Below are 24,309 nucleotides of genomic sequence, written 5' to 3' on the forward strand. Positions count from 1 at the left end.
GTATATTCTGACCTGTCCCTCCGTTTAGATCTCGATACGGAACGGACTTTTGGAAAGAGGCCGACGGAAGTCGACATTGGCTCGTCTACGTTCACAAGAATATTCCCGTTGCTATTTAGTTGGTTGAAATAGCAGGGATTTCCAACTCAATAACCAGAAATTATTCCGTCTCATCAACTGCCTCTAGACTATTTTGCGCCGGTACTGGCCGCACGAGCCAAAGTTCCGAACTCAACTAATTCATCCTATCAAAATGGGTCATAAGTCCATTTTTTTAGCTCATAAATGATTGACTAAGTGTAATATTAGTTAATTATATTCAATAAACGAGTGGTAAACAGGTTTAAACATGTACATATATATATTAAATGAATCAGAAATAGGTTTACAACTTACTTAAACCCATCTCATCTTATGATTGTCTCTTCATTCACTTTCGTTTTCACTCGATCTCGCCCTCGCTCACTCTCCAATTTTATCTTAGTTTGGGTATGATTATTCCTAAATTGGATTAAATATGAAAGTGATTTATAAATATGGATCGAGTCGGGTATATGTTGTTTATAGATTATATCGAGTATAGATCACTACATTATATATTGGATCAAATGGATCACTACATTTGTATTGCAATAAATAGATTATAAGAGGATCAAATAGGTTTCTGGATTGGATCATTTAGCCTCAATTCATCCGTTTGACGAATCTACATGAAATCTGCAACGCGATATACGGATCTCTAGATAGTTAAGTCCATGCTCATGTCCCCGAATTACCATTAAAAAAAATCTGTCTCTCAAAAGGGAGGTTGCTTCGGCTCTGGCATACATCTATCGGGGTTGCTTTGCCTAGGTAGGATGCGGGAAGATAGCAAGTTATTATGTCAGGCTAGCTAAATACATGAAGATGGTTAGGTAGACTTATCGATCGCACTATAGAGAGGATAGCTTGCAACACTACTCTTCTCACAACCTACCTCTACTTTTTACTAACTCCTTCGATTTTTTTGTTACTTTTAAATGATGTATATTTTTAAGTGCATGGTAGGAGAACACGTTTGATCTCGACATAAAAAAGGTAATGGAGTCACATCGCAATACCCTCAATGTAACATTTATCTTATGCACACGCTTTATTTGTTTTTTTTCCCGAAATCAATAACGTATGGCTCAAATTGAATGAATTGATATCAAAGTCATAATTGATGTTCGTATGCTTAGTATTATGCCTTCGAGTGCCATTTATATATTTCCAAGCTCATCGAGGAAGAGGATAGTTATTTTTTTTTTCAATGAAACTTGGATTATAAGCTATCTACATTCTTTAAATAAATTATTAATCGTCCGAACTTCTAACTAAGATAGGACCGGATAAGATAAGATACAAAATTCAGGAATTTTGCTATATTCTATCATTCGTTTGGTGAATCACAATAATAAAACCACATATTTTTACATGCTATTTTGTCCATTGTTTGGTGTTATTGCTTATTTTTTTATTTGTTTTCTTCTAGTTTTTTAATTCTTTTTTCCCCTTCCATCATTCTATAATAAAATTTATTAAATAGTAAACTATACTAATATTCCTAAAATACTAAAATACCTAAGACTTCTAATAAATATAAATTCAATATTTACTATTTACATTTATACTATAAGATAGAAACAAATTTCAATATATAAATAAAAATAGGAATAAATATCAATGAAATTGTTGTTATTTTTTTATTTTAAACTTTTTATGTTAGAAATAAAATAATATCTCGAGTTTGATGTTAATTTAACTTAAATAATTGAAAAAAAATTATTTGCAAAGAAAAATTTTACATTATGAATATTAGAAATCTTATCCACATTTATCTCACCTCCCCCACTGGATAATTTTATCCGGCATATATCCCTCTCACATCCCACTGTATTTTGTCATGGGTAGGCACCAAATACAAGATGTGATAAATTTTATCCTATTTTGAATTTTATCCCAACTACATTTTTGTAACAAAATCGACCAAAATATAATTTCATTATATATCTATTGTTTTCTCATTCATTGGATATTTAATTAAAAAGACGTTCATGATAAAGTTTGAGTGAGATACTTATACGTGCTATTGTACTCAAAATTTTATTACTTGCTCAGTAAGGAAAGGTCAATAATTTAATAGAGTTAGTGACTCCCTTACGAACTGTGGCTTTCAAGTCGGTCATAACACTCAGCATGACTAACGCAACGCGTAAACGACGCATCATGGATGAAGTAGTCGCCTTCACAGATGTATTGAAAATCAAGTACAGAAAAATATCACTGAGATTCTCAAGTGGAATGTCAATTTTATTTAAATTTTTAAAGAAAATGAAATGTAAAAAAGAGAGAAAAAAATTCAAAATTTCCTTTTAAATAGCAATAATTATCCATTTCGACGTTAGCCATGTCACATAGACGGCCAATGTTCATGTCAGTTATATTCTGCCAAATCAAAAAGTTTATGATTGAATTGATATCCGTGCAATAAATTTACGAATTTTCTTTTGTAATTATTTGAGTTTAATTAATCCTCTTCCATGATTTGTCTCGAGTGAAGGACCGGTCCTTCACACAAATACATTGTTCTTTCTTTCTTTCTTGAGCTGGGGTAAAATGCCCTTTTCACTTATTATTTTATCTACGCACCGGACTCAGCCCCACTATAAGTAATCATCTAAACCTCCCAATATAAATTTGATCGTATGGCCTAATGCAACAGTGGCACAAAAGATCCGCACGCTTTCGTCCGATAAGCGCACGACATCTGGTCTAGAAAGATCTGATTATTGATAAGATGGAGGAGGGTCCCGCAAGGATTACATTCTTCAAAGACGACTCTGAGAAGTAATGCAATTTTTCGAGCATTTTATTGGGTGGGTTGGCAACTTGGAAGGCCATTTATTTGACATCAGAGAACGTGTGATTACGAGAATGATGAACGCGACATAATGGCTTGTCTTTGTCGCGTGGGGCCTTGCCGACACTCCTTAGCCGACGCTATCTGAAACGGCAATACACATGGGAAAAACGAGGTATATAGTTCATGAATTTTGATGCAAAAAGTAATATAATCCCAAGAACTTTTGATGCGCGTTCAATTTAGTTCATCTATATTATCCCTAAATTTAAAATTAAAGAATGACATTGAATATTTTTATATAACTTAATGACTAAATTGAATACGTATAAAATATTCGAGGACCACATTGAACAAGTTAAGGGTTTGTGGATGACATTGCATATTGAGTTAAAGTTCGGAGATTATATTGAACAAATTAAAAGTTCATGGATAATATTGCACATGTGTGCAAAATTTAAGGATTATTTGTTTATTATTCCATAAACTTATGAACAAATGAATCATTTTTTGTTTGTATTTATTTTCACGAACGTAATATAAACGATGTTCGGGATCAATTATATTTGTCGCTTTTGGAGGTAAAGACATTGTTGGGTGTGGTTCATACTCTCCCGCGACAGGAAAGCACGTGGGTCCTCGCTCGCACGTGGATCAATTATCTTAGTAGTTTAGGGCTTGAGCTCATGAATTGTTACTTCTATATATACTCTTTTCAGCTTGTAATTGAGTGATGTAACGAGAGGTGCGATGCTGATATAATAAAATCATCTGTTGGACGTAGCCCTAGTTAAAGGATGAACCAAGATAAAATCTCGTGTCTCAATTTTTTCTCTTTCTTGCTCCTTTTACTTCGCTACGATTGTGTGCCAATCCTAACATCCGGTATCAGAGCCTAGGTTTGAGGTTAGGATTTTTCTTGGTAAAGAGAGATCCAAAAAATTGAATCTTAGGAAGATATCGGCTGGTCAATTGCGAATTGAAGTGAATAAGTTCGGAGAAAAGGGTTTCGAGTTATGGAAATTGAAGATGGATGCTTTGCTCATGGACATGGATCTATGGTACATGATCGAAGAAGATAAACATGAAGAGATTACCAAGGAGAAGGCGAAGGAGGAAGAGATTGCGTTCGCATGAAATGAATTGTAGGCATGGATTAGCAACGATCGGAAGGCGCAAAGTCCGATATGGCTATGCCTCGTTGATAACGTCTTGGTGAACGTGACCTCTAATAAGATGGCGAAGGATTTTGGATTAAATCGGGAAGCCTTTATCAAAGCAAGTCGCTCATGGACAAGTTATTTCTGCGGAAGCAACTATACAACCTTTGGATGTGTGAAGGTGATTCTTTTTCTACACATTTAAATGAGTTTAATACTAAATGTGGGCAGCTTGTGTCTATTGATGTTAATCTAGATGAGGAAGATAAATCATGTACTTTGCCGTGTTCATTGCCAAATTCATGGGAACATATAATTGTTTCGATCGGCACTGGTGTTAGTGCGCTGTCCTTTGAGAATGCTGAATATGCTTTACTATTTGAGGAAATGAGGAGACAAGGTTATGATAATGCAATGAATGAGGCTCTTTTTGTAAGAGGAAGGAGTAGTGAACGATCTAAATCCAAATTTGATGTCGGGAATAAGTCTAGAGGAAGATCTAAAAGCTGAGATTGATTGAGATAAAGTGTTAGAAGTGCAAAAAGCTGGACACTTGAAGAAGGATTGTAGAAGCAAAAGTATGCTTCCGGAGAAGCGAGATGAGGCCCCATCATCTAGTACAAAGAAAGCTAATGACAGTAATGTGGGAGACATGTATCTCGTTTGGAACTCATCTTAGGTCAACCACAATGCATGGATAATTGATCTTGGAGTGTCTTTTCACATGACACCTCATAGAGATTGATTATGCTGTTATGAGCCACATTAAGGAGGTACAATGCGGATGAGAGATAATACAACACTTCATATTGTTGGTCGTGGAAAAGTGAAGTTGAAGATGAAAGATGGGACAATCAAAAATCTTCCGGATGTGATGCATATTCCCGGTCTTACCAGGAATCTTATTTCTATGGGAACTATGACGGATGCTGGTATTACTTTTACCAGCGATAAGTATTCAAGCAAGCTAACCCGTGAATCTATGGTGATTGCTAGAAGGGAACATGAAGGAAAACTATGGAAATTATTGGGAAGCACAGTGATCAATGGTGAGAGCTATATCACGGAGCAGGTGGAAGAAGATCTTGCGATTCTGCGGCATTGGAGATTGGGTCATATCGGTGAAAAATGACTGGTGACCCTTACTTCAAAGAAGATGGTGGATGGAATCCCAAGCTGTTCTATGGGTTTCGAAATTTGTCAACATTGTCTACATGGAAGATAAAATCTGGTATCTTTTGAATCCGTAGGAGCGAGAGCGAAAGGGATTTTGGAATCGGACTGAAAAATTGGGTCGGTTCCAAAACATGTTCCAAAACAAACATGGTCGGTTCTAGGTTCCAAAACTCGGGAACCAGTTATAACGGGATTAGTTTTAGGGTCTAGATTTGGACTCTACCCACCCCGCCCATGCTCACCTCTATTGGCCGCACGAGCTAAAGTTCCGAACTCGACTAATTCATGAGTAAACTTATCAAAATATGTCATAAGTCCATTTTTTTGCTCATATATGATTGGTAGAGTGGTATATTAGTTAGTTATATTCAATAAACAGGTAGTAAACAGGTTTAAACATAATATCTATGTTAAATGAATGGGAAATTGATTTACAACTTACTTAGACTCAATCCATCTTATGATTGTCTCTTCGTTCACTCTCGCTTTCATTCGATCTTGCCCTCGTTCACTCTCCACTCTTACCTCGGTTTATGTACGAGTCTTTCTAAATTAAATTAAATATGAAAGTGATTTGTAAATATGGATCGGGTTAGATATGTGTTTTTTATTTTTATATATTTATGATTTATTTATTGCAATGAAAATATAGTGATCTATTTGATCCAAACTATATATATATATATATAAGGACCAAATAGGTTTTTGGTATGGATCATTTAGCCTCGATTCACTCATTTGACGAATCTACATTAAATCTGCAGTGCGAAATATATATATAAGGACCAAATAGGTTTTTGGATTGGATCATTTAGCCTCGATTCACTCATTTGACGAATCTACATTAAATCTGCAGTGCGTTCTATAGATTTCTGGGCAGTAAGGTCCGTGCTCACGTCCCCGAATTACCATTAGAATATCTGTCTCTCAAAAGGGAGGTTGCTTCGGCTCTGGCATACATCTATCTGGGTTGCTTTGCCTAGGAGGGTTGCGATAAAATAGCAAGTTATTATGTCAGGCTAGGTAAAAACACGAAGATGGTTAGGTCGACTTATCGATCCCGCTAAAGAGAGGATAGCTTGCAACACTACTCTTATCACAACCTAGCCCCACTTTTTACTAACTCCTTCGATATATTTTTTTTGTTACTTTTAAATGATGTATATTTTTAAGCGCATGGTAGGAGAACACGTTTGATCTTGACATAAAAAAGGCAATGGAGTCACATCGCAATACACTCAATGTAACATTTATCTGATGCACTTGCTTTATTTGTTTTTTTGTCCGAAATCAATAAAGTATAGCTCAAATTGAATGTATTGATATCAAAGTCATAATTGATGTTCGTATATTTAATATTACGCCTTCAAGGTCATTCATATATTTCTAAGCTCATTGAGGACGAGGGCAGTTACTTTTTTTTTCAATGAAACTTGGATTATAAGCTATCCACATTCCTTAGATAAATTATTAATTGTTTGAACTTCTAATCAAGACAGGAGTGGATAAGATATGATATAAAATTCAGGGATTTTGCTATATCCCATCTTTTGTTTGGTGAATTGCAATAATAAAATTGGATATTTTCACATGCTATTTTGTCCATTGTTTGGTGTTATTGCTTATTTTTTTATTTTTTTTTCTAGTTTTTTAATTCTTTTTTCCCCTTCCATCATTCTATAATAAAATTTATTAAATGATAAACTATATTAATATTCCTAAAATACTAAAATACCTAAGACTTCTAATAAATATAAATTCAATATTTAGTATTTACATTTATATTATAAGATAGAAAGAAATTCCAATATATAAATAAAAATAGGAATAAATATCAATGAAATTGTTGTTATTTTTTTTATTTTGAACTTTTTTATGTTAGAAATAAAATAATATCTAGAGTTTGATATTAATTTAATTTAAGTAATTTTAAAAAAATTATTTGGAAAGAAAACTTTTACATTATGAATATTAGAAATCTTATCCACCTTTATCCCTCCTCTCCCATTGGATAATTTTATCCGGCCTATATCCCTCTCATGTCCCACTGTATTCTGTCATGGGTAAGCACCAAATACAAGATGTGATCAATTTTATCCTATTTTGAATTTTATCCCAACTACATATAGATAGAAAGAAATTCCAATATATAAATAAAAATAGGAATAAAGATCAATGAAATTGTTGTTAATTTTTTTATTTTGAACTTTTTTATGTTAGAAATAAAATAATATATAGAGTTTAATATTAATTTAATTTAAGTAATTTTAAAAAAATTATTTGCAAAGAAAACTTTTACATTATGAATATTAGAAATCTTATCCACCTTTATCCCACCTCTCCCATTGGATAATTTTATCCGGCCTATACCCCTCTCATATTCCACTGTATTCTGTCATGGGTAGGCACCAAATACAAGATGTGATAAATTTTATCCTATTTTGAATTTTATCCCAACTACATTTTTCAAACAAAATCAACCAAAATATAATTTCATTATATATCTATAGTTTTCTCATTCACTGGATATGTAATTAAAAAGACGTTCATGATACAAGAGTTCGAGTGAGATACTTATACGCGCTATTGTACTCAAAATTTTATTACCTACTCAGCCAGGAAAGTCAATAATTTAATGGAGTTAGTGACTCCCTTACGAACTGTGGCTTTCAAGTCGGTCATAACACTCAAGATGACTAACACGCAAACGACGCTTCATGCATAAAGTAGTCGCTTTCACAAGTGTATTGAAAATTAAGTACGGAAAAACATCATTGAGATTCTCCACTTCAACATTGGCCATGTCACGTGAACGGCTAATATTCATGTCGGTTATATTCTGCCAAAAAAAAAAAAATTATGATTGAATTGATATTTGTGCAATAAATTTACGAATTTTCTTTTGTAATTATCTGAGGTTAATTAATTCTGTTCCATGATTTGTCTTGAGTGAAGGATCGATCCTTCATATAAATACATTATTCTTTCTTTCTTTCTTGAGCTGGGGTAAAATGCCCATTCACTTATTATTTTATCTACGTACGGGACTCAGCCTCACTATAAATAAATCGGATTACGTACTCATCTAAACCTCCTAATATAAATTTGTTCGTATGGCCTAATGCAACAATGACAGATAAGATCCGCAAGCTTTCGTCCAATAAGCGCGCGACATCTGGTCTAGAAAGATCTGATTATTGATAAGATGGAGGAGGGTCCCGCAAGGATTACATTCTTCAAAGACGACTGTGAGAAATAACGCAATTTTTCGAGTATTGTACTGGGTGGGTTGGCAACTTGGATGGCCATTTATTTGACATCAGAGAACGTGTGATTACGAGGATGATGAACACAACATAATGGCTTGTCTTTGTCGCGTGGGGCCTTGCCGACACTCCTTAGCCGACGCTATCTGAAACTGCAATACATATGGGAAAAACGAGATATATATAGAGTTCATGAACTTTAATTTAAAAAGTAATATAATTCATGAACTTTTGATGCGTGTTTAATTTAGTTCATCTATATTATCCCTGAATTTAAAATTGAAGAATGACATTGAATATTTTTATATAACTTATTGACTAAATTGAATACGTACAAAATATTTAGGGATCATATTGAACAAGTTAAGAGTTCATGGACGATATTGTACACTGGATTAAAGTTCGGAGACTATACTGAACAAATTAAAAATTCATGGACAATATTACACACGTGCGCAAAATTTAAGGACTACTTATTTATTACCCCATAAATTTATGAACGAATGAATCATTTTTTGTTCATATTTTTTTTCACGAACGTAATATAAATGATGCTCGGGATCAATTATATTTGTCGCTTTTGGCGGTCAAGATATGGGCTTTTGTTTCCTTGAAATTTTGATCACCTCAAGTATTTTATCTAGCTTTGGAGCGTCTTTAACCTAGAGGAGACATGGGGTTGTCGAGGAATGAAGCAGTAGGGGAAGATGTATCATTATCGACCGACTAGGTTGACGTGTATGATCGTTGATCGGTCACTGTGGGAACGAGACAGGCCCATATGCATATGATGTAACGTAATGCCTCCGCGTCCAAAGGGAAGGTAGGGTTGATGGAGATCGACGTGTTCAATTTCAGATTCGAATCGGGTCTTGACTTTGATGTCAACCCAAATTGAGCCCGTGATGTGGGCTTGTTGGACCCCTCGATGGCTCGGATGAGAAAGGCTTCTCCTCCCAGTAAAGTCCTAATCTCAAAATCGCTCAATCATGTCTCGAGGACAGTGTCGGGACTTCACGTAAATTCAATTTGATTGGCAAAAAATGAATAATTTAAAAAATATTTTTTCAAAGATGATTGCTTCAATCGTATGCATGAAGAAATTACTGAAAAATTCCAAAGAAAATTGATGTCTAAATATTTTCGTGAACGGTAAAAATATTTTTCATCTATTTATTTTTGCAAGCAACACAAGTGATCATTTTTAAGAAAACATTAGTCAAATCATTCATTTTTCGCTGGATGAATGGAGCCTTAGTGTCATGTTTGTTTTGATTAAGAGTTATTGAATTAGCATGGATGACGTGATAAGCAAGTGAAAAGGTGCATCTTAATCACTAACTGAATGTTTGTGTAGCTAATTACTCAAAGAAAAGCATTGGAATCTTTATACAAAATTGCAGACTTGTATCCTATCTTAATTGCACTGCATTAATCATCAATTGTTTACTTATTCATGATATTAAGCTAATTAATTTAATTTGATAAAAACATAAGTTCTTAATAAAACAAAACTTACAATGTCCAAAGACGTGATAGTCGGAAGGTCATCAAACAGATGCATAATACAAAGAAAATAACAGATACCGTAATAAATCCAAAAAGAGAAATGACCATATAAGGTTTATTACCTGGTTTACTTGCAAAAGGTTATTTATGTGTGATAAATTCAGAACAAGTCTCAAATAATACATACAGAGGCCCAGTGCATTGCCAAAAGGGGGTACGTCATTACTTATGTTTTTGTCAAGGGAATCATATATGAAAATTCGTGCATTTCATGATCATAATGATGCTAGCATCCTTTAAAAGTAACACATTTAGGCTCCATTTGTTTCACAAAAAAAAAAAAAATCAGTCATTTGAAAAATATTTTTTAAAAAATATTTGTTTATATCACTTATAAAAATGAATAAATGAAAAAATATTTTCGTTGTCTAAGTAGCTGTTTAAACACAAATCGTTGTCGGTAATAAAAATATCTTTTGTTGAATGATTATTTAATGTGATCATTTTTATAAAAATGTTTTTCAAATCATTTGTTTTTCGGAAAACAAATTGAGTGATAGATTTTTCTTGTCTCGAAGGTGGTAAAATCAAGGAGTGCCAAGATATCAAATATCAAAGGGATCGTACATAGTGAGGAGACTTTTTGGTGTCGAAATAGGGCAGGAATAACATGTAAAAAGGCGGGATGCTACAGGATTAGCTGGGGAGCATACATGTCCATTAACGTGAATCACTGAGCACCGATCAGATGGAGCAGCCCCACGGTTCCAGAGCAAAACGCCAAGGGATCACCCCCTAATGGAAACAAGTCAATCCATTTCAAGAAGGGAAATGCTTTTCTAATAGTACTATCAAGAACGGTATAATTTCAACCGTAGATTCATACATCATCATTACATATTTTGTATAAAGTACTTATTAATTGAGATATTGTGTGATCATAAATAAATGATTAGGCTAGCAGCTCCTAGGGATTCTCTGCCACAGCTCCATCTTTGTCACCATCTTCCTCTGATCACCAATTTCAGACCCCATCAAAGGAACCTTCCTCTTGCTTCCTGATAGTGAGCTCTCCTCAGTAATCGCATTCTCTCTTTCTGTGATCGGTTCCTAACCGGCTGCCCTGAACTTACAGCGTTGGCGTTGGTTTCTCTTCTTTTCACGTTTCTTTGACGCCTCTGGAATTGCTTGGCGCAAACCCAGAAGTTTAAAGTGGACTTCATCTGTGATAATTCGTAACTCGTCCCCGAACATATGATGGTGAACTGGCTTTTAAGCAGTATCGCTGTTACGTTGGAATCCAAAGATTGAGCGACAAGGGGCGCTCCTGATGGGACCTCTACCTACATCCCCACGTCTGATAATTACCGTTAGATACCCTTTTCTTTTGTCTGAAGGACCAAACCTGCTGTGAGTTCAAGCAGCGATATTTGAATCTTTCTATGAATACGAGGCAAAGATCCCTCGGACCAAAGATCTGGGCGTCTATCATTCCAAAACGAAAAACTGTCTCTAATGTCACGTGAAGATTTCAGTAAACGTCGCGAAGAAAAGATGGGACCGAAGCTGAATTAGCCTCGATTTGAGTTGAGAGCTATTGACTCATGGGTCGGCCAACCGGTTCACTCTCTGCATAAATACATAAGCGACTAGTCCTTCCTTCCGAGGAGAATTCAGTCTCATGCAACAGTGCATGGACTGAAAATAGGCTCGGTATCATTCTCTCTTTCTTGATACCGTTATTCATAGCTTTGCGCACTTTTGTGTCTTCCCACTTCATATGTTGCTCTCTCTCTCTCTCTCTCTGTTTTCCCATTTCATGTGCAGGGGCAAGAATGTTCCGAAGTTTAACTGGTCCTGGAACGTGTGCAGAATTGGATGATTAATATGGGGAGGTACAGATTCGAAGAGAGATCGATCTTGCTCAAGGCCGCGCACTTTGTTCATGGCGCACCCCATCAGGGTTTCGGGCCTGTCCTGTCGAGTTTCGACGCGTGCTAAAACTTTCATCAGGAACACAACTACATATATCCACTGGGAGGAGCTGGAAGAAGAGCTATGTGATGAAAGTCCTTTGACCTTGATGCGTTGCTGATCATGCATATAGGTTGCGTTGGACTTGCGGAAGATCTTCTCTCTCTCTCTCTCTCGCTCCATCCCGATTTTCATGCGCTGCGATTCTCTGATTTAATTAGGATCAAGATCATGACGTGGCGCCTGAGAATCTCTGTGTAACTCAGTCAAGGGACATGTTAGGATTTCTCAGACAGGAACCTGTTCCTGCTAAATGTTGATATAATGTACCAGACTTTATCCTTTGGAGTTTTTCCTTGTCCAACATAAAAACACTTTCGTAGGTTGTTTCGGTGCTTAACTAAGTTGCCCTTGACCTGGTACCCTAAGCTTTCATGAAGCCAGACATGGTATCAAGTCAGAAGGTTCCATGTTGCGTCTTTGTTGGCCTCACAATGTGTAAGCTGTTAGAGTTTTTTTTTAACGTGGGCTTATATTAATTGAGATTATAATTACCATTTTACATGGCATTAATTTTTCATTTATGGAGTTGATCCGATAAGGTAAGATATAAGGATTCTTAATTAGTCTACTATGGACCTGACTAGCGTGGGCCGAGTTCGGTCGGGCTCGTGATGAGAAGATTTAGCTGAAAACTCTATAAATAGCAATTCAGCCCCTCCTCTAACCCTAATGATTTATAAATTCACCTTACATAAGGTTTTGATGGGAAATGAGGGGCAACTAGAGAAGATCTTGAGTTTCGGATCATCGTGATTCCTCCTAAAGTAACATGGATTTGAAATTAGGTGCACAAACTCTTGTCTTTCTTCGCAGAGCATTCTATTTCTAGCTATGGTGATCTACGGAATTGCCGTCGTAAGGTTTATAGTGGCCAACATAAGCCCTTACTAAAGGGGTTCGAGAGATTTGATGGAGCCGTCTCGATCTTTAACTCGCCTCCTCATATGGCCCCTCGAAGGTAGCAAGCTCGAGCTTCCCATTCGAAAGCACATGGCTAGATGCCTGCAATGGAGAGGCCACCCCATCTGAAGGCACGCTCCTTCTCTAAACTCATCGCACGCCAATTCCAATTCGCACCCACTTCCCTTCTCTCCTCTCAACTCAATTCGACTCGGGCGTCAGTGGATTTACCAATGGCTCTCCCCAGTCCTCTCCTCACTGCTAGTGATACATGAAGGGCTCCAAGACCCGGACTAGAGTGAAGATGAAGTTGCCCGTCAAGAAAGATCACTATTCATAATTCAGTTAGACCGACCGACCGATCGACCGACTCAAATGTTAGTATTCGCAAGATAAAAAGATTGTTGAAATGAATGCATTCTTAACATTAATGGGCTTTTCCACGATGTCGCGACTTTACACACGTAGAAGTTGTTCGAGACTTTCATGAGTCCTGGATAGCTCTTGTTTATAAGGGCAAAAGTCGTTACCTGCACAGTGCATGTTGTGTTATAGCTGCGGTGAGGACCCGACAAGACGATCCCAATATTTTCACCTCCTTTTTCTTTTGGTCTTCTTCTATGCTGGCCTAATGTATTTTCTGGGCATGGATTTGTAGCTCACCTGAAAGCATCTGTGCACGACTTTCTCTGTCGTCAATCTTTGTCACTTATTTTCTCGCCATCTTTAGTCTGACCATCTTACCTTTCTCTTTCCATATGGAATTAATCCCCGTTCGAGAGCTGAATCTTCTTGAAGGACCGGCTTACTAAGCTTTTTCAACAGGACAAAAACAGGCCCTTCGACATATGTAAAAAATAATGGGAAAATGGTCATATCATTACTTATTAGGATGACATGTATCCTGAAAGGGACATCTATCTGTATCTTCTTCCATCCACCATCGTTTTTGTCTTCGAGTCATTAAATTAGGTCCGAGTGGGGCAGGGTCCATAAATCGTGGGTAGCTTAATCCTGATCAGACATCATTAAAAAGTTAAAGTTGACAACGTTTGGACATGGTTTCCATCTAATCAAATTTAACCCTTTTTTTTTCACTTGCAATGCTTCAAATTATCTAACGCTTAACATTTGGTACTTTAGAATTGAAAGTACAAATCATGTCGTTTGGTTAAATGTCAATCAGGGAAAAAATGAAAGGCAATCATTTAGAGATATTGAATGTGGGATATGAAATGCAACCCACTTAATTAAAAAAATCATTTGGTTTAAAATTTAATAGTTGATGATTTTTGTATAGATTATTTTTATCCCACGAACAAATTTCACTGAATTTTACTATATTAAAATCGAATTATCTATCAAAAAATTTAAAATAGAAAATAAATAAAGCATTAAAATCCCACCCTAGATATATCTATTATTTTAGCATAACTGATTTTGTTCAAGTAATTCGATGTAGTCCGGTAGAAAAGTTACACCAAACCAAATAAAAGTCACTTAATTTAAGAAATAAAAAGAACTAATAAATTATAACTCATTCCTAATACGATTTGATGTAGTGTGGTAGAAAAGTTACACCGAACCAAATAAAATTCACTTAGTTTAAGAAATAAAAAGAACTAATAAATTATAGCTCATTCATAATACGATTCAATAATTTGTTCCCTTCTAATTATGAGGATATTAAACAGACTAAATAAGTTCCTTTACTTTAATATTGAAAACATACTGACATTAATCTCGAACTTACAACAAAATAAATAAGGAAAAGATTGGATTGCAATTCAGTTAAAACATACACCATCTATATTTTACTTACTTTCATTTTGTACTTTTTGAGAAAGCTTGTCTTTCTTCTGACCAAAAAAAAAAAAAAAAAAAGAAAGAAAGCTTGTCTTCCGACCAAAAAAAATAAAAAAAAATTTTTTCTATTATTATTTTTTATATAATATCCCATGTCATATTTAAGAGAAATGGGTGAACTCTCTCAGTAACTCGTTAGGTTTTTAGATCGGAATCAATCTCCACACCAGATCAACATCGCTTATCGTTTCGTGACAAAGCTCACGCGATCATAGGCCCCAATTAGGATGAGCAAGGGCGAAGAGCAGAACAGAGGCATTTCCACCGCCGGCAGCGGCGGCTCCGGCGATCCCCAGCCTCAGTACGGCACGTTCCAAGGCGTGGCCAACTACCCTCCTCCTCATCCTCCGCCGCATCAGCCGGCGATCGGCTTCCCTCAGCCGGTCCCTCCTCCCGGCGCCTCCCATGATCCCTCCGCTCCTCCTCCGTACCAGGCCCAGGGTTATCAGGCCGTTCCAGGTAGTTTTAGCTCATCGAATCATCCGCGCGCTGGTTTCGGATTATTTGGAGATTTGCATTTTCGATTTTCTTTTCTTATTATCCATGGCTCGAGCTCCGAAACTCAACCTTCCAAGTGTTTACATTGCTTTCAGTTTTTCCGATCCTACATTGATTGAGCTAGACAAAAGCTTGCTTGATTCACTGGTTAGGTCATAGAGTGCCGAGTTGTTTGCCGATTAATTTTGTTTTCTTCTCTCGGGATCATACGCTGTAGGTTATCCAGTTGCTGAAGGAAGGCCTGTGAGAGAACGGCGTCTGCCTTGTTGTGGCCTCGGTTTTGGCTGGTGCTTGTACGTCTTTCTTTTCTCCTCTATTTTCTCTTGTTTTATCCCACAAGGAGATTTTTTTCTCATCACCGCAATCACAATCTCACCTTAGATGATATCGATCAAGGGGTTCGCAGCGATATAGGTTGAATTTGATTTCATGCTTGTTTTACAAAGCCCTAGCATAATGACAGAGGCTGATTGCTCGTGGTCCCCTGTTCTTTCTTTTCCTGAAAAAGGTTGATTCATGTAGTGTCGATGGATGGTAAAAAGGATTCATTTTTTGCTCCATGCAATATATGTCCGCACTTCCACTCCTATCCATCTCATTTCTGCAATTCTTTGCTGAGATAGCTTGTATCCAATGTGGTCTTGAAGGTTCATCATCGGTTTCTTTCTGGCCACCATCCCCTGGTACGTCGGGTTGTGTTTTCTAGTCTGCTGCAGACATAGAATGGACTACCGAGAGAAACCCGGCTACATCGCTTGTACAATTGCAGTGAGTATATTGATCTCCTCCCATTCTAATTTCCATGGTTCTTTGAAATCGGCAATAAGAACATTCCCTCGCGTCGGCATCCTCCACATGAAGCTCGCCATTGTCAGTCTCTTTTTAAGTATTGGACCTGTTGCCATGGCTTGCTGGTTAGGTTTTTCTGTTGTTGGTCGTCAGATTGGAGTTTAAGATACTTTGTTCTAGTATTGGTCCCTCTGCATCAGATAAAAGTAGAAGTTACTTGCTCTTCGTGCAGGCCGTTCTTGCAACAATCGCTATAATTTTCGGGGTAACAAAAGGAGTTGCTGATTGATAACCAAGTTTGAGGCTGTACCCGCTGCTCATGTGCTCCTAGTCTGTGCATCTATCTCTCTGATTTCTACGACTGGGATTGGGTGTTCTTGGTGAAAGCACATTTGTTGTAGCCTGTTGAACAGCGATATGTGCACCGGGTGAAGCGCGAATATGTTTTTGTTTTATAGCATGAGAGATTGAAGTTTGCGCATCATCTTACATTGGTGTTTGTTTGAGACATGTACTCATATCTTTTTGAGGGTTTGCAGACTCTTCTCGCCTGTAATAATGCAGGGAACCAAAACCTATCTGCATCCTCAATTGCAATGGCAATTTGTTGGAAACCATTGACGGATGTTTAACGAACTTATAGTCGCAATATTTGTTACTTCCATGTGAACATGGTAGATCAGATCCATTTCTTCTACACGGACTTAAATGTGCATCATACCAAATCTTCGCTAGCGAAGGCATAACTCAAATTCACCAAAGAGTTTGTAACGCCTGTTTCAAACTTCAGTTTATACATACACTTTTTTCCTCCGCAGTCCCTCGCCTTCAGCCAGTTGCTCCCACAATGAAGATGGGTTTTGCACGATGCACTAGACTCAGTGATGCAGCAAACCAAATCCATCAAGCGGCCATACCTGCATAGGAGAACACGGTGTTCGTTTTATGCAGACGATGGAAGCTACAATGCACATAAGAATGCACCAAAAGCAACGAATTCAAAGAGAATCCATGCAAAATATGTCGGAATTAGAACATAAAACTTGCAAAATGTCACTCCAAAACAAATCATCGTGCAGCTCCGCTCACCCTGCATAATATTTTGCCCTCGACGAGACCATAAGGAACAGCGCCAAATTGCCGCGAATCTCTCGATGCGTAGATATTGTCGCCCTGGATCCATACATGTCCCCTCGGAACCTATTCATACAAGATTGACAACAAAGTAGAGGTTGCTTTCATCAGTAATCCAAATATCTGCCAAATTCGATCTCTGTCCCAAAAGCATCCAAATTCAAGCTTTGATTTTGATCATTTGCTCAAATGCGCTTCAACCATCTTCCAAGCGATTCAGACGCTGTCAATCTATGAAATTCCAATGTCATACACTCTAGGCTAGCTTCCCTTAAAATGTATCACGTATGTACATGGCAAATTCAAGTTGAACGACCAAAAGCTTGATGCGAAGAAAAATAGTACGCGTAACGCACCGTAATCGTGCGAACTCGGTCGCTGTTGCGAGGATCGACGACGAAAGTGACCTTATCGCCTCCCATGGCGACAACGCGCTTGGTGAGAGACTTTCTGGGATCCACCGGCGATCTCACTAGCACCACGTCGCCGGGCCTCACCTTCCCCAGCCGGTGCGACACGCGCTCGGCCAATAACACGTCGCCGGTCAGATTCAGAGTCGGAAGCATGCTCGGGCCGTAGACCTGCAAGCACCGGAACACTTTCAGCTTCTAGTGCTCGGTAAGCTTGAAGAAGAAGGAGAAGAGGAGGAGGAGGAGGAGGAGGTTAGGATTTTACGGACAAGAGTAGGAGTGCAGATGTAGGTGTTGGTGACGTGGAGCAAGCACAGGAACCTCGTTACGATCGCGGTGCGCTCGAGCGCTTCTTTCGCGATGCTTCTCCATGGAACCGCGTTACCGAATAGATTCATGCCTACGATCTGTGCGTGACAAGTTTCAGCTTTGCTCGCAAGCTGTTCGACGTAATGCCCAAGCAGAGAATTTACCGGAGGAGGAACAGGAAAGAGTGTAAGCAGAGAAGTGGAAGGAGGCGCTAACCTGGGCTTGGCCTTTAGGCTTTAAACACCCAACTCATCTCCCGGAGCCCAATCAAGTCAACAAGTCGTCCTGAAAATTTGATCGACCGTGTAACCGAAAACTCAGTTACAATTTAAGGGCCGCTATATAATGTCTTTTGTAGCAGATTACAAACATGTTAATTCCTTCCTTTCAAAATCATCAATCCAAGCCACTCCAAGATGCTGGCCATATCAAATCAACATGTCACTCGGCTCTAGACACAACAAGAATCGCATCGATCGCGGTACCACGATCTGATTATTCCCGATACGAAGGTCGCGTATCGTCCCAAGCTGGCGGAGGAAGGGAAAAAGGAAAAAAGATTCGTGGCAATGTTTTAGACCTCTTTAAGTTCTTTCTCTAATCTCTATTACCCCCAAAGAGGAAAAGGTGAATAGCTTGCTTTGCATGGTGAGTTCATGAAAAAGAATTATACAGCATTACATTATTGATCCTGTTGGAACTCTATCATACAACGGTATTCGAATGTTAATCCTCCTTTTGAGGAGAAAATTGTAATTGAACGAACAATGTTTAGAGCTAAAAGTCATAGCTCAATGCCTATCATGCATGTACATATACAACCATCCACCAGCATCTTTCCCTCATTTCGTCCTCCTGCTTATTGATGCACCGGAAATGCCGGTTTCACTGGCAGGCTTCAATCTTCAACCTTCAACCTTCACGTAAGCCAAAGAATTGCTTGCTCGGCCTATAGGCATAGGCAGCTAATCTATCCTTTCGAGATTATACATCACCATGTCCTCAAGGGCTAACCTGAAGGCGCTTTGAGGAAGGCATCTTAGATTCTGGACTGCGAGATCAGCCTTTTCTTTTGCTAATTGTTGAGCTCTTTCTATGCCGCCGCAGCTTTTGACCAACTGAATCGCTTCGTCAAGAGAACCTGTTTCGCAGAACTCTGATTCGATGATTTCTCTAAGTTTTGGCTCCGTCTCTAGAGTGAAAATAACCGGCGCGGTTAAGTTTCCTTTCACGAGATCGCTTCCAGCCGGTTTGCCCAATTGCTCGGCCGACTGTGTAAAATCCAATATGTCATCGACCACTTGGAATGAAAGGCCCAGGTTCTTCCCGTATTCATACATTTGCCCCGTAATGTTGCTATCCACCCCACTGAAAATGGCAGCTCCCTTGGTGCTGGCAGCAATTAAGGAAGCTGTCTTATAGTAGCTTTTGATAAGATACTCTTCGAGATGCGTGTCGCAGTCGAACAAGCTCGATGCCTGCTTTATTTCACCACTTGCAAAATCCTTAATAACCTGCCAAAACATGTACAATGGTACTGGATATAATTGCTTATGTGACTATGTCTATACTCCAGGTTTGAGTTTTGCCAACTCAGAAGGCAATCAGCAGTCGAAGTTACTAGTGTGTTAAAATGAAACAAAGGACTTACCTGGCTAATGAGTTTGATGACTTCGAGATTCTCAAGATTTGCAAGATACCATGATGACTGTGCAAACATGAAGTCCCCGGCCAGTACTGCCACCCTTGTTCCGTAAAGCTGGTGAACCGCTTCCTTCCCTGAAAAGTATGGAGTTCATATAAAGTTAGGCTTTTCAAGAAGGGAGCAAAATGGAGCATCTCCCAGGCAGCACTATCCTAACAACCAAAAACAAAGGAACTTTCTCTCACTGCAGACGTTGACAATACATTTGTGAATTTGACAGTTGAAATAAAAGATTGCAGCATCCCATTAGGGAAACAATTTGACAACTTCCTGTTGCTAACTTATAACCTTCGCAAAGTTGGTTGACCCACTGTTCATACCACAATCCAAAGGGAGGTTTATATATTCTGGTTATTGAACCAACAGGCTGCAGCTGCAGCTGCTCTACGACAGTCACAGTGCTTCATCTGATGCACCGACACCCAAAGCATGAGATGCTATACAATGGAAAAAGAAAAATACTTACCTCTTCGCATATCACTGTCATCTAACACATCATCATGTATCAAGCTTGCAGTATGGATCATCTCTATTATCTCTGCTAGACGCCTGTGCTCTCTCGTAAGTTCTCTGAGAAGGTATGGAAGGTACAATTACAGCAAGACCTTAATAGAAAACCGATTGTAAAAAAAATGAGAAATGCTTACTTCAGACCCATTATTTCTGCTGTGGCTCTAGAGACAAGGAAGACCAAAGCAGGTCTCATCCTCTTCCCACCAGCCCCAAATATTTGATCAGCAGCAGACATTAAAACTGGATTATCTGCACCTACAATCTACCAGAGAAATATAATCAGAGTAGCTTTAACTAATTGCCGAGTCTTTCCCATAAAACACCTTGGCTATAATGGAGTCAATTAACTGAAAAAATTAAGGACAGAGGATTCGTAGGATGGAGCTTGTATCCCCACTTTACCCCGCAGAAGAAACCTCAAGGGTTTTTATTTAAGCTGGCAAACTACTGTTAGAAACTTGAAGTTTACTCTATAAATGGCCATGCAGGACTGTGACACGTGCATTTTGGCCTTTCAAACGCATGTGCAAGATTCAATGCTATGGCAATAGATGACATTACTTCAGGTTCCCGAGGCAAGACATAACACAATCCATAGAACACAAAAGAGTGGACACTCTGAAGAGTAGACAGAGAGTAAGAACCAGGATCTGTTTCCCTAACATGCTTTAATTTTCTGATCAATGTGTACAGGAAGCTTCAGCAAAAATCGAGTCAACTACAAGGAGTCTTCACTTCTGAACCCTCAACTCTTTTTTGTCCTCCGATGCATAGAACGAATGGTCTAGACTCCACATTATTCATCTGAAGATGGAAAGACCATATGCAACAGATATTCTATTACATGGGTGATTTCAAGACATGCCCTTTCCCAAAATGCCTTCAGCCAGACAACAGCTACCAACAGAAAACAGGCGAAATCATCTCAACAAGACGAATCTTACCGTTCGAAGATTTTGATTCAGTGTCTGCAAGTCATCAGCAACAACTTCAAACGAATTTGAGAGTAATATGGGGCCTCTTGGCTCTTCCTTCAAATCCAACACTTGCGAAGGACTTTGAGCAATACCTGAATCTATTACAACCAGTGAAACTACTGTAAGATGCTGTGGAGTTCAACTGAACACAATTGGTGAACAAGAAACAAACTTTGGGTTGCAAGACAGAAACATTACTATCACCCATGAAATTAAGTATGACTAATCCAAAAACATCAAAAAGAGCCCAGACGAGAACAATTGCTGACAAAGAAACCGTTACCATCAAGAAGAGTATTGGGGGCCTTGGTTGAAGAAACCCGACACGAGGCAATATCTCGACGGAAGCAAAACAACCTCCGAGCGGCGAAGTCTCCGCAATTCCTGCTCCTCGTATCGGCGTTCGCATACTTTCTCACTGACGACCTGTCGAATGAAGCATTTGAAGAACACCCACAAGCAACCAAGTCCAGGAGGTTACGGCATGTCATTGACATCATCCTCAGCGAACCGAGATAAATCAAATCTCCGCAATTTATCACCAAAACTTATAGTCACAAGAAAATGAATGGGGACAAAAAAAAAATTTCTCAATATCTCGGGGAAGAGAGGGTCCGGAAGCAGACAATCATCGCAAGAATGATTGAACTCACTAAAAGAGTTCAATGTTCAATGAATCCGAAAACGAAAAAATTTCAAACTTTAGCTGACTCGTGGTGCTCTGTTTTCCCTTTTTTTGCCGCTCTAATAATCACAAAGAACCTCACAAAAGGGAAAGAAAGAGTGAATATTGGGTGGATACTGAAAGCCCACATGGGACGTAGGTTTCTTATCTAGCTCTCAACTTTGAAGTGCGGCCAGTAGCGTTCGGTCTGCTTTTGCCCAAGTTTCGTGCGACAGGAAGCAGAGCGAGGACACAGACGTGACATCACATGTGATGAAGAGAAAAACAACCAACGGGTCAAATATTTATTTGCCTAAAACTGCAGTTGGTGGTCCAATTGCAGCCATGTAATCCCCTTTCTTAACCACGGATTGTCCCATGGTATATCAGCAATGGCCGCCACGTGTGCGATCACCGTCGCTGGGACTCCAGGGGGAAGTAAATGTCAGGTTTTGATTCATTAAGACAGATTACTAGATTAGTCTCCTCCCAATCTGTCATAAAATGACAGACCTGCCAAACGTCGTTTGCGACATTCATCTACGAAGACCTCACAGGAAGAAGGTTAGGCCCAACCATACAAAAGCACCCAAAGGGGCAAAAATAAAGGGTCATTGATTTTAGTTTGGAGGGCTATCAGTTGTCACGATAAATGACTTTCTGATGTCCGAAATTTAGAAGAGGGTGACCCTTTTCTATTTTTCTGCACAAACCTCTGACAAGTCTTGTGATTAATGTTCCATGAAAGTAAATCTACCGATCAAATTTAAGCTGTGCTGTTAATTAAAATGCGATTCGCTTGGTTTAGTTTGACACATAGGTATGGCACGCACGAGAGAAGAACAATCAGGATTAGGAGCTGATATGATCATTGAACTGGCTGAACAGAGATAACCAAAACCGAAAACCTTTTTTCTTTTTCCTCCACATTCTTGCAGCAACTAAAACTTGGGCAAAACTAACGTAAGATGCGAAGAAGACTAGATAGATTTGTCCTCCGACACACGAGAGGATTGCAGCTTATTATGACGACGAGCTACTGCAGCTTCTCCTTCAGTACCGGCTGCTATTCATACTTGCAGTCGCCATAGCCTGCCAGTCGACATGACATCATGTTAGAACAATTGCATACTCTTGGAAATGGCCAAACATACATGTTTGTTATTGTTTTTGCCATGACCTAAGGAAACGAGAACCACCACGTTATAAATAAGATATACCCCTATAGGGATGACCAATGCACTTATCAGTAGCCGAAGGGGTTGACTTTACTTGGATCGGTCATGACGACGAGGCCCGACTTCCTGAAATCGCAGTTCCACCAATTCCGCCCATTGGCGGAATAGTAGAGATTCATGGCTACGGAGGCGTGGTTGATCAGATTATCTGGATAGGAGCAAGGGCAACCCTTTTGAAGAATCTGGCAATCCACCTGAGAGCATGCGTAGTCGACGTTCGCCATCAGGGCCGCCTGCTCTGACGAAGGCTTGGCTACGCACCACGTTTTCTGCCACGCAATTGGAACAACTCCAACAATCAGCATTTATTTTCCTCTTCATCACATTTCATTCATCAGTAGTTTTCTTGGACGAGTGTCGAGAAGGACTGAAATACCTGGGCATTTACCATCTCGACAAGTTCCCCTGAAGTAACACCTCAAATCAGAGTTCGTAAAAAGTTAGAAAACGTCGCAGAAATCTAATATGGTCTGGACTACCGGATTCACATTTGGGCAGAGGATTGCTTCTTCTGCTAAAATCTAATTGTTATAGAACTGCTATTCTTGCAACTATTTCATTGATAAAAAATCATCCATGCAGAAGCAGAAAAAGGAAACGCCAGGAGATGAGACCATGATATGAAGCGTCAGAAAACTAGTTGTGCTAGATCTATCGTGGTTTTCTTACTCCCATGTGGGTAATGAAAACTGACTCGTGCAGATACAACCAACCGAGATTCAAAAGAAACTGCAGAACTCGAAAACCTTGAAATCATAAAGACACACAGAGACACAGACACCACAAAGAACAAGAACTGTCAAACGGGTTTCTTCTCACCTTCCTGAAACAGCTACGGCTCTTTCTAGGTCACACTAACGTGAAGGTGAAGGCTTAGGCTTTCCCATTACCTGATCTGAAGCAAAGGAAAACGAGGAGATAAACAGAGACCAATGCTTTCGCCATGGACGATGAACGTTGAACGTTGCTGCGACCCTAGTCCTCCACTTGCTTGCTTCAGAAACGATGAAGCAATCAGCAAGACGACGTGGTTCGTGACGGAGATTAAAAAGGGCCTGAGCGAAAGGAGACCGTTTTGGGAGAAGATCAAACGGCTCCATTAATTTTCGCGCAGAGGAGGAGAATCGTCACCCACGGAATCTGTTCTTAAAGGAAAACGAGAGGGCAGACTCGCACGTCATCGTCACTACAACTCTGCAAATTTTTTTCCGCGCGCGCTCTCTCTCGGTCACACTCTCAGCGCACTCCGCTCGAAAACAGTCCTTTTCTATTTCCGC

The 24,309-nt window shown here is 38.9% G+C and overlaps 4 protein-coding genes across 7 annotated transcripts; 1 reads left to right on the top strand and 3 right to left on the bottom strand.

Moving 5' to 3' along the window:
* The first annotated feature begins 14,921 nt into the window (after window positions 1-14,921).
* On the top strand, window positions 14,922-16,662 carry LOC115737287 (60S ribosomal protein L18a-like protein). Of its 2 annotated transcripts, XM_048274481.1 has the most exons (5): window positions 14,941-14,977; window positions 15,012-15,254; window positions 15,511-15,586; window positions 15,941-16,061; window positions 16,315-16,662. In XM_048274481.1, exons 2-5 carry the CDS (start codon window positions 15,023-15,025, stop codon window positions 16,369-16,371), a joined length of 486 nt encoding a protein of 161 aa, XP_048130438.1. In that variant the 5' UTR covers window positions 14,941-14,977; window positions 15,012-15,022; the 3' UTR covers window positions 16,372-16,662. The 2 variants fall into 2 exon arrangements, with proteins under 2 accessions (XP_048130437.1, XP_048130438.1); XM_048274480.1 differs by having other exon boundaries at window positions 14,922-15,254.
* Window positions 16,663-16,828: 166 nt separating this feature from the next.
* LOC115737286 (mitochondrial inner membrane protease subunit 1) lies at window positions 16,829-18,338 on the bottom strand. Of its 3 annotated transcripts, none has more exons than XM_048274580.1 (4): window positions 17,896-18,338; window positions 17,573-17,797; window positions 17,172-17,282; window positions 16,829-17,065 (listed from the first exon to the last, which is right to left on the bottom strand). In XM_048274580.1, exons 1-4 carry the CDS (start codon window positions 18,022-18,024, stop codon window positions 16,961-16,963), a joined length of 570 nt encoding a protein of 189 aa, XP_048130537.1. In that variant the 5' UTR covers window positions 18,025-18,338; the 3' UTR covers window positions 16,829-16,960. The 3 variants fall into 3 exon arrangements, with proteins under 3 accessions (XP_048130537.1, XP_030525184.1, XP_048130538.1); XM_030669324.2 differs by having other exon boundaries at window positions 16,829-16,999; window positions 17,896-18,317; XM_048274581.1 differs by having other exon boundaries at window positions 17,892-18,031.
* Window positions 18,339-18,542: 204 nt separating this feature from the next.
* On the bottom strand, window positions 18,543-22,037 carry LOC115737283 (solanesyl diphosphate synthase 1, chloroplastic-like). Its single transcript, XM_030669322.2, has 6 exons — window positions 21,414-22,037; window positions 21,098-21,228; window positions 20,288-20,415; window positions 20,107-20,210; window positions 19,587-19,714; window positions 18,543-19,449 (listed from the first exon to the last, which is right to left on the bottom strand). Exons 1-6 carry the CDS (start codon window positions 21,628-21,630, stop codon window positions 18,901-18,903), a joined length of 1,257 nt encoding a protein of 418 aa, XP_030525182.1. The 5' UTR covers window positions 21,631-22,037; the 3' UTR covers window positions 18,543-18,900.
* A 191-nt stretch (window positions 22,038-22,228) lies between these two features.
* LOC115737288 (glucan endo-1,3-beta-glucosidase-like) lies at window positions 22,229-24,166 on the bottom strand. Its single transcript, XM_030669327.2, has 4 exons — window positions 23,923-24,166; window positions 23,409-23,437; window positions 23,067-23,301; window positions 22,229-22,886 (listed from the first exon to the last, which is right to left on the bottom strand). Exons 1-4 carry the CDS (start codon window positions 23,975-23,977, stop codon window positions 22,861-22,863), a joined length of 345 nt encoding a protein of 114 aa, XP_030525187.1. The 5' UTR covers window positions 23,978-24,166; the 3' UTR covers window positions 22,229-22,860.
* Window positions 24,167-24,309: the final 143 nt, after the last annotated feature.

The sequence above is a fragment of the Rhodamnia argentea genome, chromosome 2 (assembly GCF_020921035.1).
Source record: "Rhodamnia argentea isolate NSW1041297 chromosome 2, ASM2092103v1, whole genome shotgun sequence".
NCBI lineage: Eukaryota > Viridiplantae > Streptophyta > Magnoliopsida > Myrtales > Myrtaceae > Rhodamnia > Rhodamnia argentea.

What these genes read in the sequence shown, in the direction of transcription:
- LOC115737287 (XM_048274480.1), top strand. Translation starts at nt 15,023, where the DNA reads ATGAGCAAGGGCGAAGAGCAGAACAGAGGCATTTCCACCGCCGGCAGC. An exon ending in GGGTTATCAGGCCGTTCCAG is followed by an intron (nt 15,255 to 15,510) that starts GTAGTTTTAGCT and finishes CATACGCTGTAG; the next exon opens with GTTATCCAGTTGCTGAAGGA. An exon ending in CTCGGTTTTGGCTGGTGCTT is followed by an intron (nt 15,587 to 15,940) that starts GTACGTCTTTCT and finishes GTGGTCTTGAAG; the next exon opens with GTTCATCATCGGTTTCTTTC.
- LOC115737286 (XM_048274580.1), bottom strand. Translation starts at nt 18,024, where the DNA reads ATGAATCTATTCGGTAACGCGGTTCCATGGAGAAGCATCGCGAAAGAA. An exon ending in ACATCTGCACTCCTACTCTT is followed by an intron (nt 17,798 to 17,895) that starts GTCCGTAAAATC and finishes CGGTGCTTGCAG; the next exon opens with GTCTACGGCCCGAGCATGCT. An exon ending in ACCGAGTTCGCACGATTACG is followed by an intron (nt 17,283 to 17,572) that starts GTGCGTTACGCG and finishes TTGTATGAATAG; the next exon opens with GTTCCGAGGGGACATGTATG.
- LOC115737283 (XM_030669322.2), bottom strand. Translation starts at nt 21,630, where the DNA reads ATGATGTCAATGACATGCCGTAACCTCCTGGACTTGGTTGCTTGTGGG. An exon ending in CCCCAATACTCTTCTTGATG is followed by an intron (nt 21,229 to 21,413) that starts GTAACGGTTTCT and finishes TGGTTGTAATAG; the next exon opens with ATTCAGGTATTGCTCAAAGT. An exon ending in GCAGAAATAATGGGTCTGAA is followed by an intron (nt 20,211 to 20,287) that starts GTAAGCATTTCT and finishes ATACCTTCTCAG; the next exon opens with AGAACTTACGAGAGAGCACA.
- LOC115737288 (XM_030669327.2), bottom strand. Translation starts at nt 23,977, where the DNA reads ATGGCGAAAGCATTGGTCTCTGTTTATCTCCTCGTTTTCCTTTGCTTC. An exon ending in TCGAGATGGTAAATGCCCAG is followed by an intron (nt 23,302 to 23,408) that starts GTATTTCAGTCC and finishes ATTGCGTGGCAG; the next exon opens with AAAACGTGGTGCGTAGCCAA. An exon ending in CGTCGTCATGACCGATCCAA is followed by an intron (nt 22,887 to 23,066) that starts GTAAAGTCAACC and finishes GTCGACTGGCAG; the next exon opens with GCTATGGCGACTGCAAGTAT.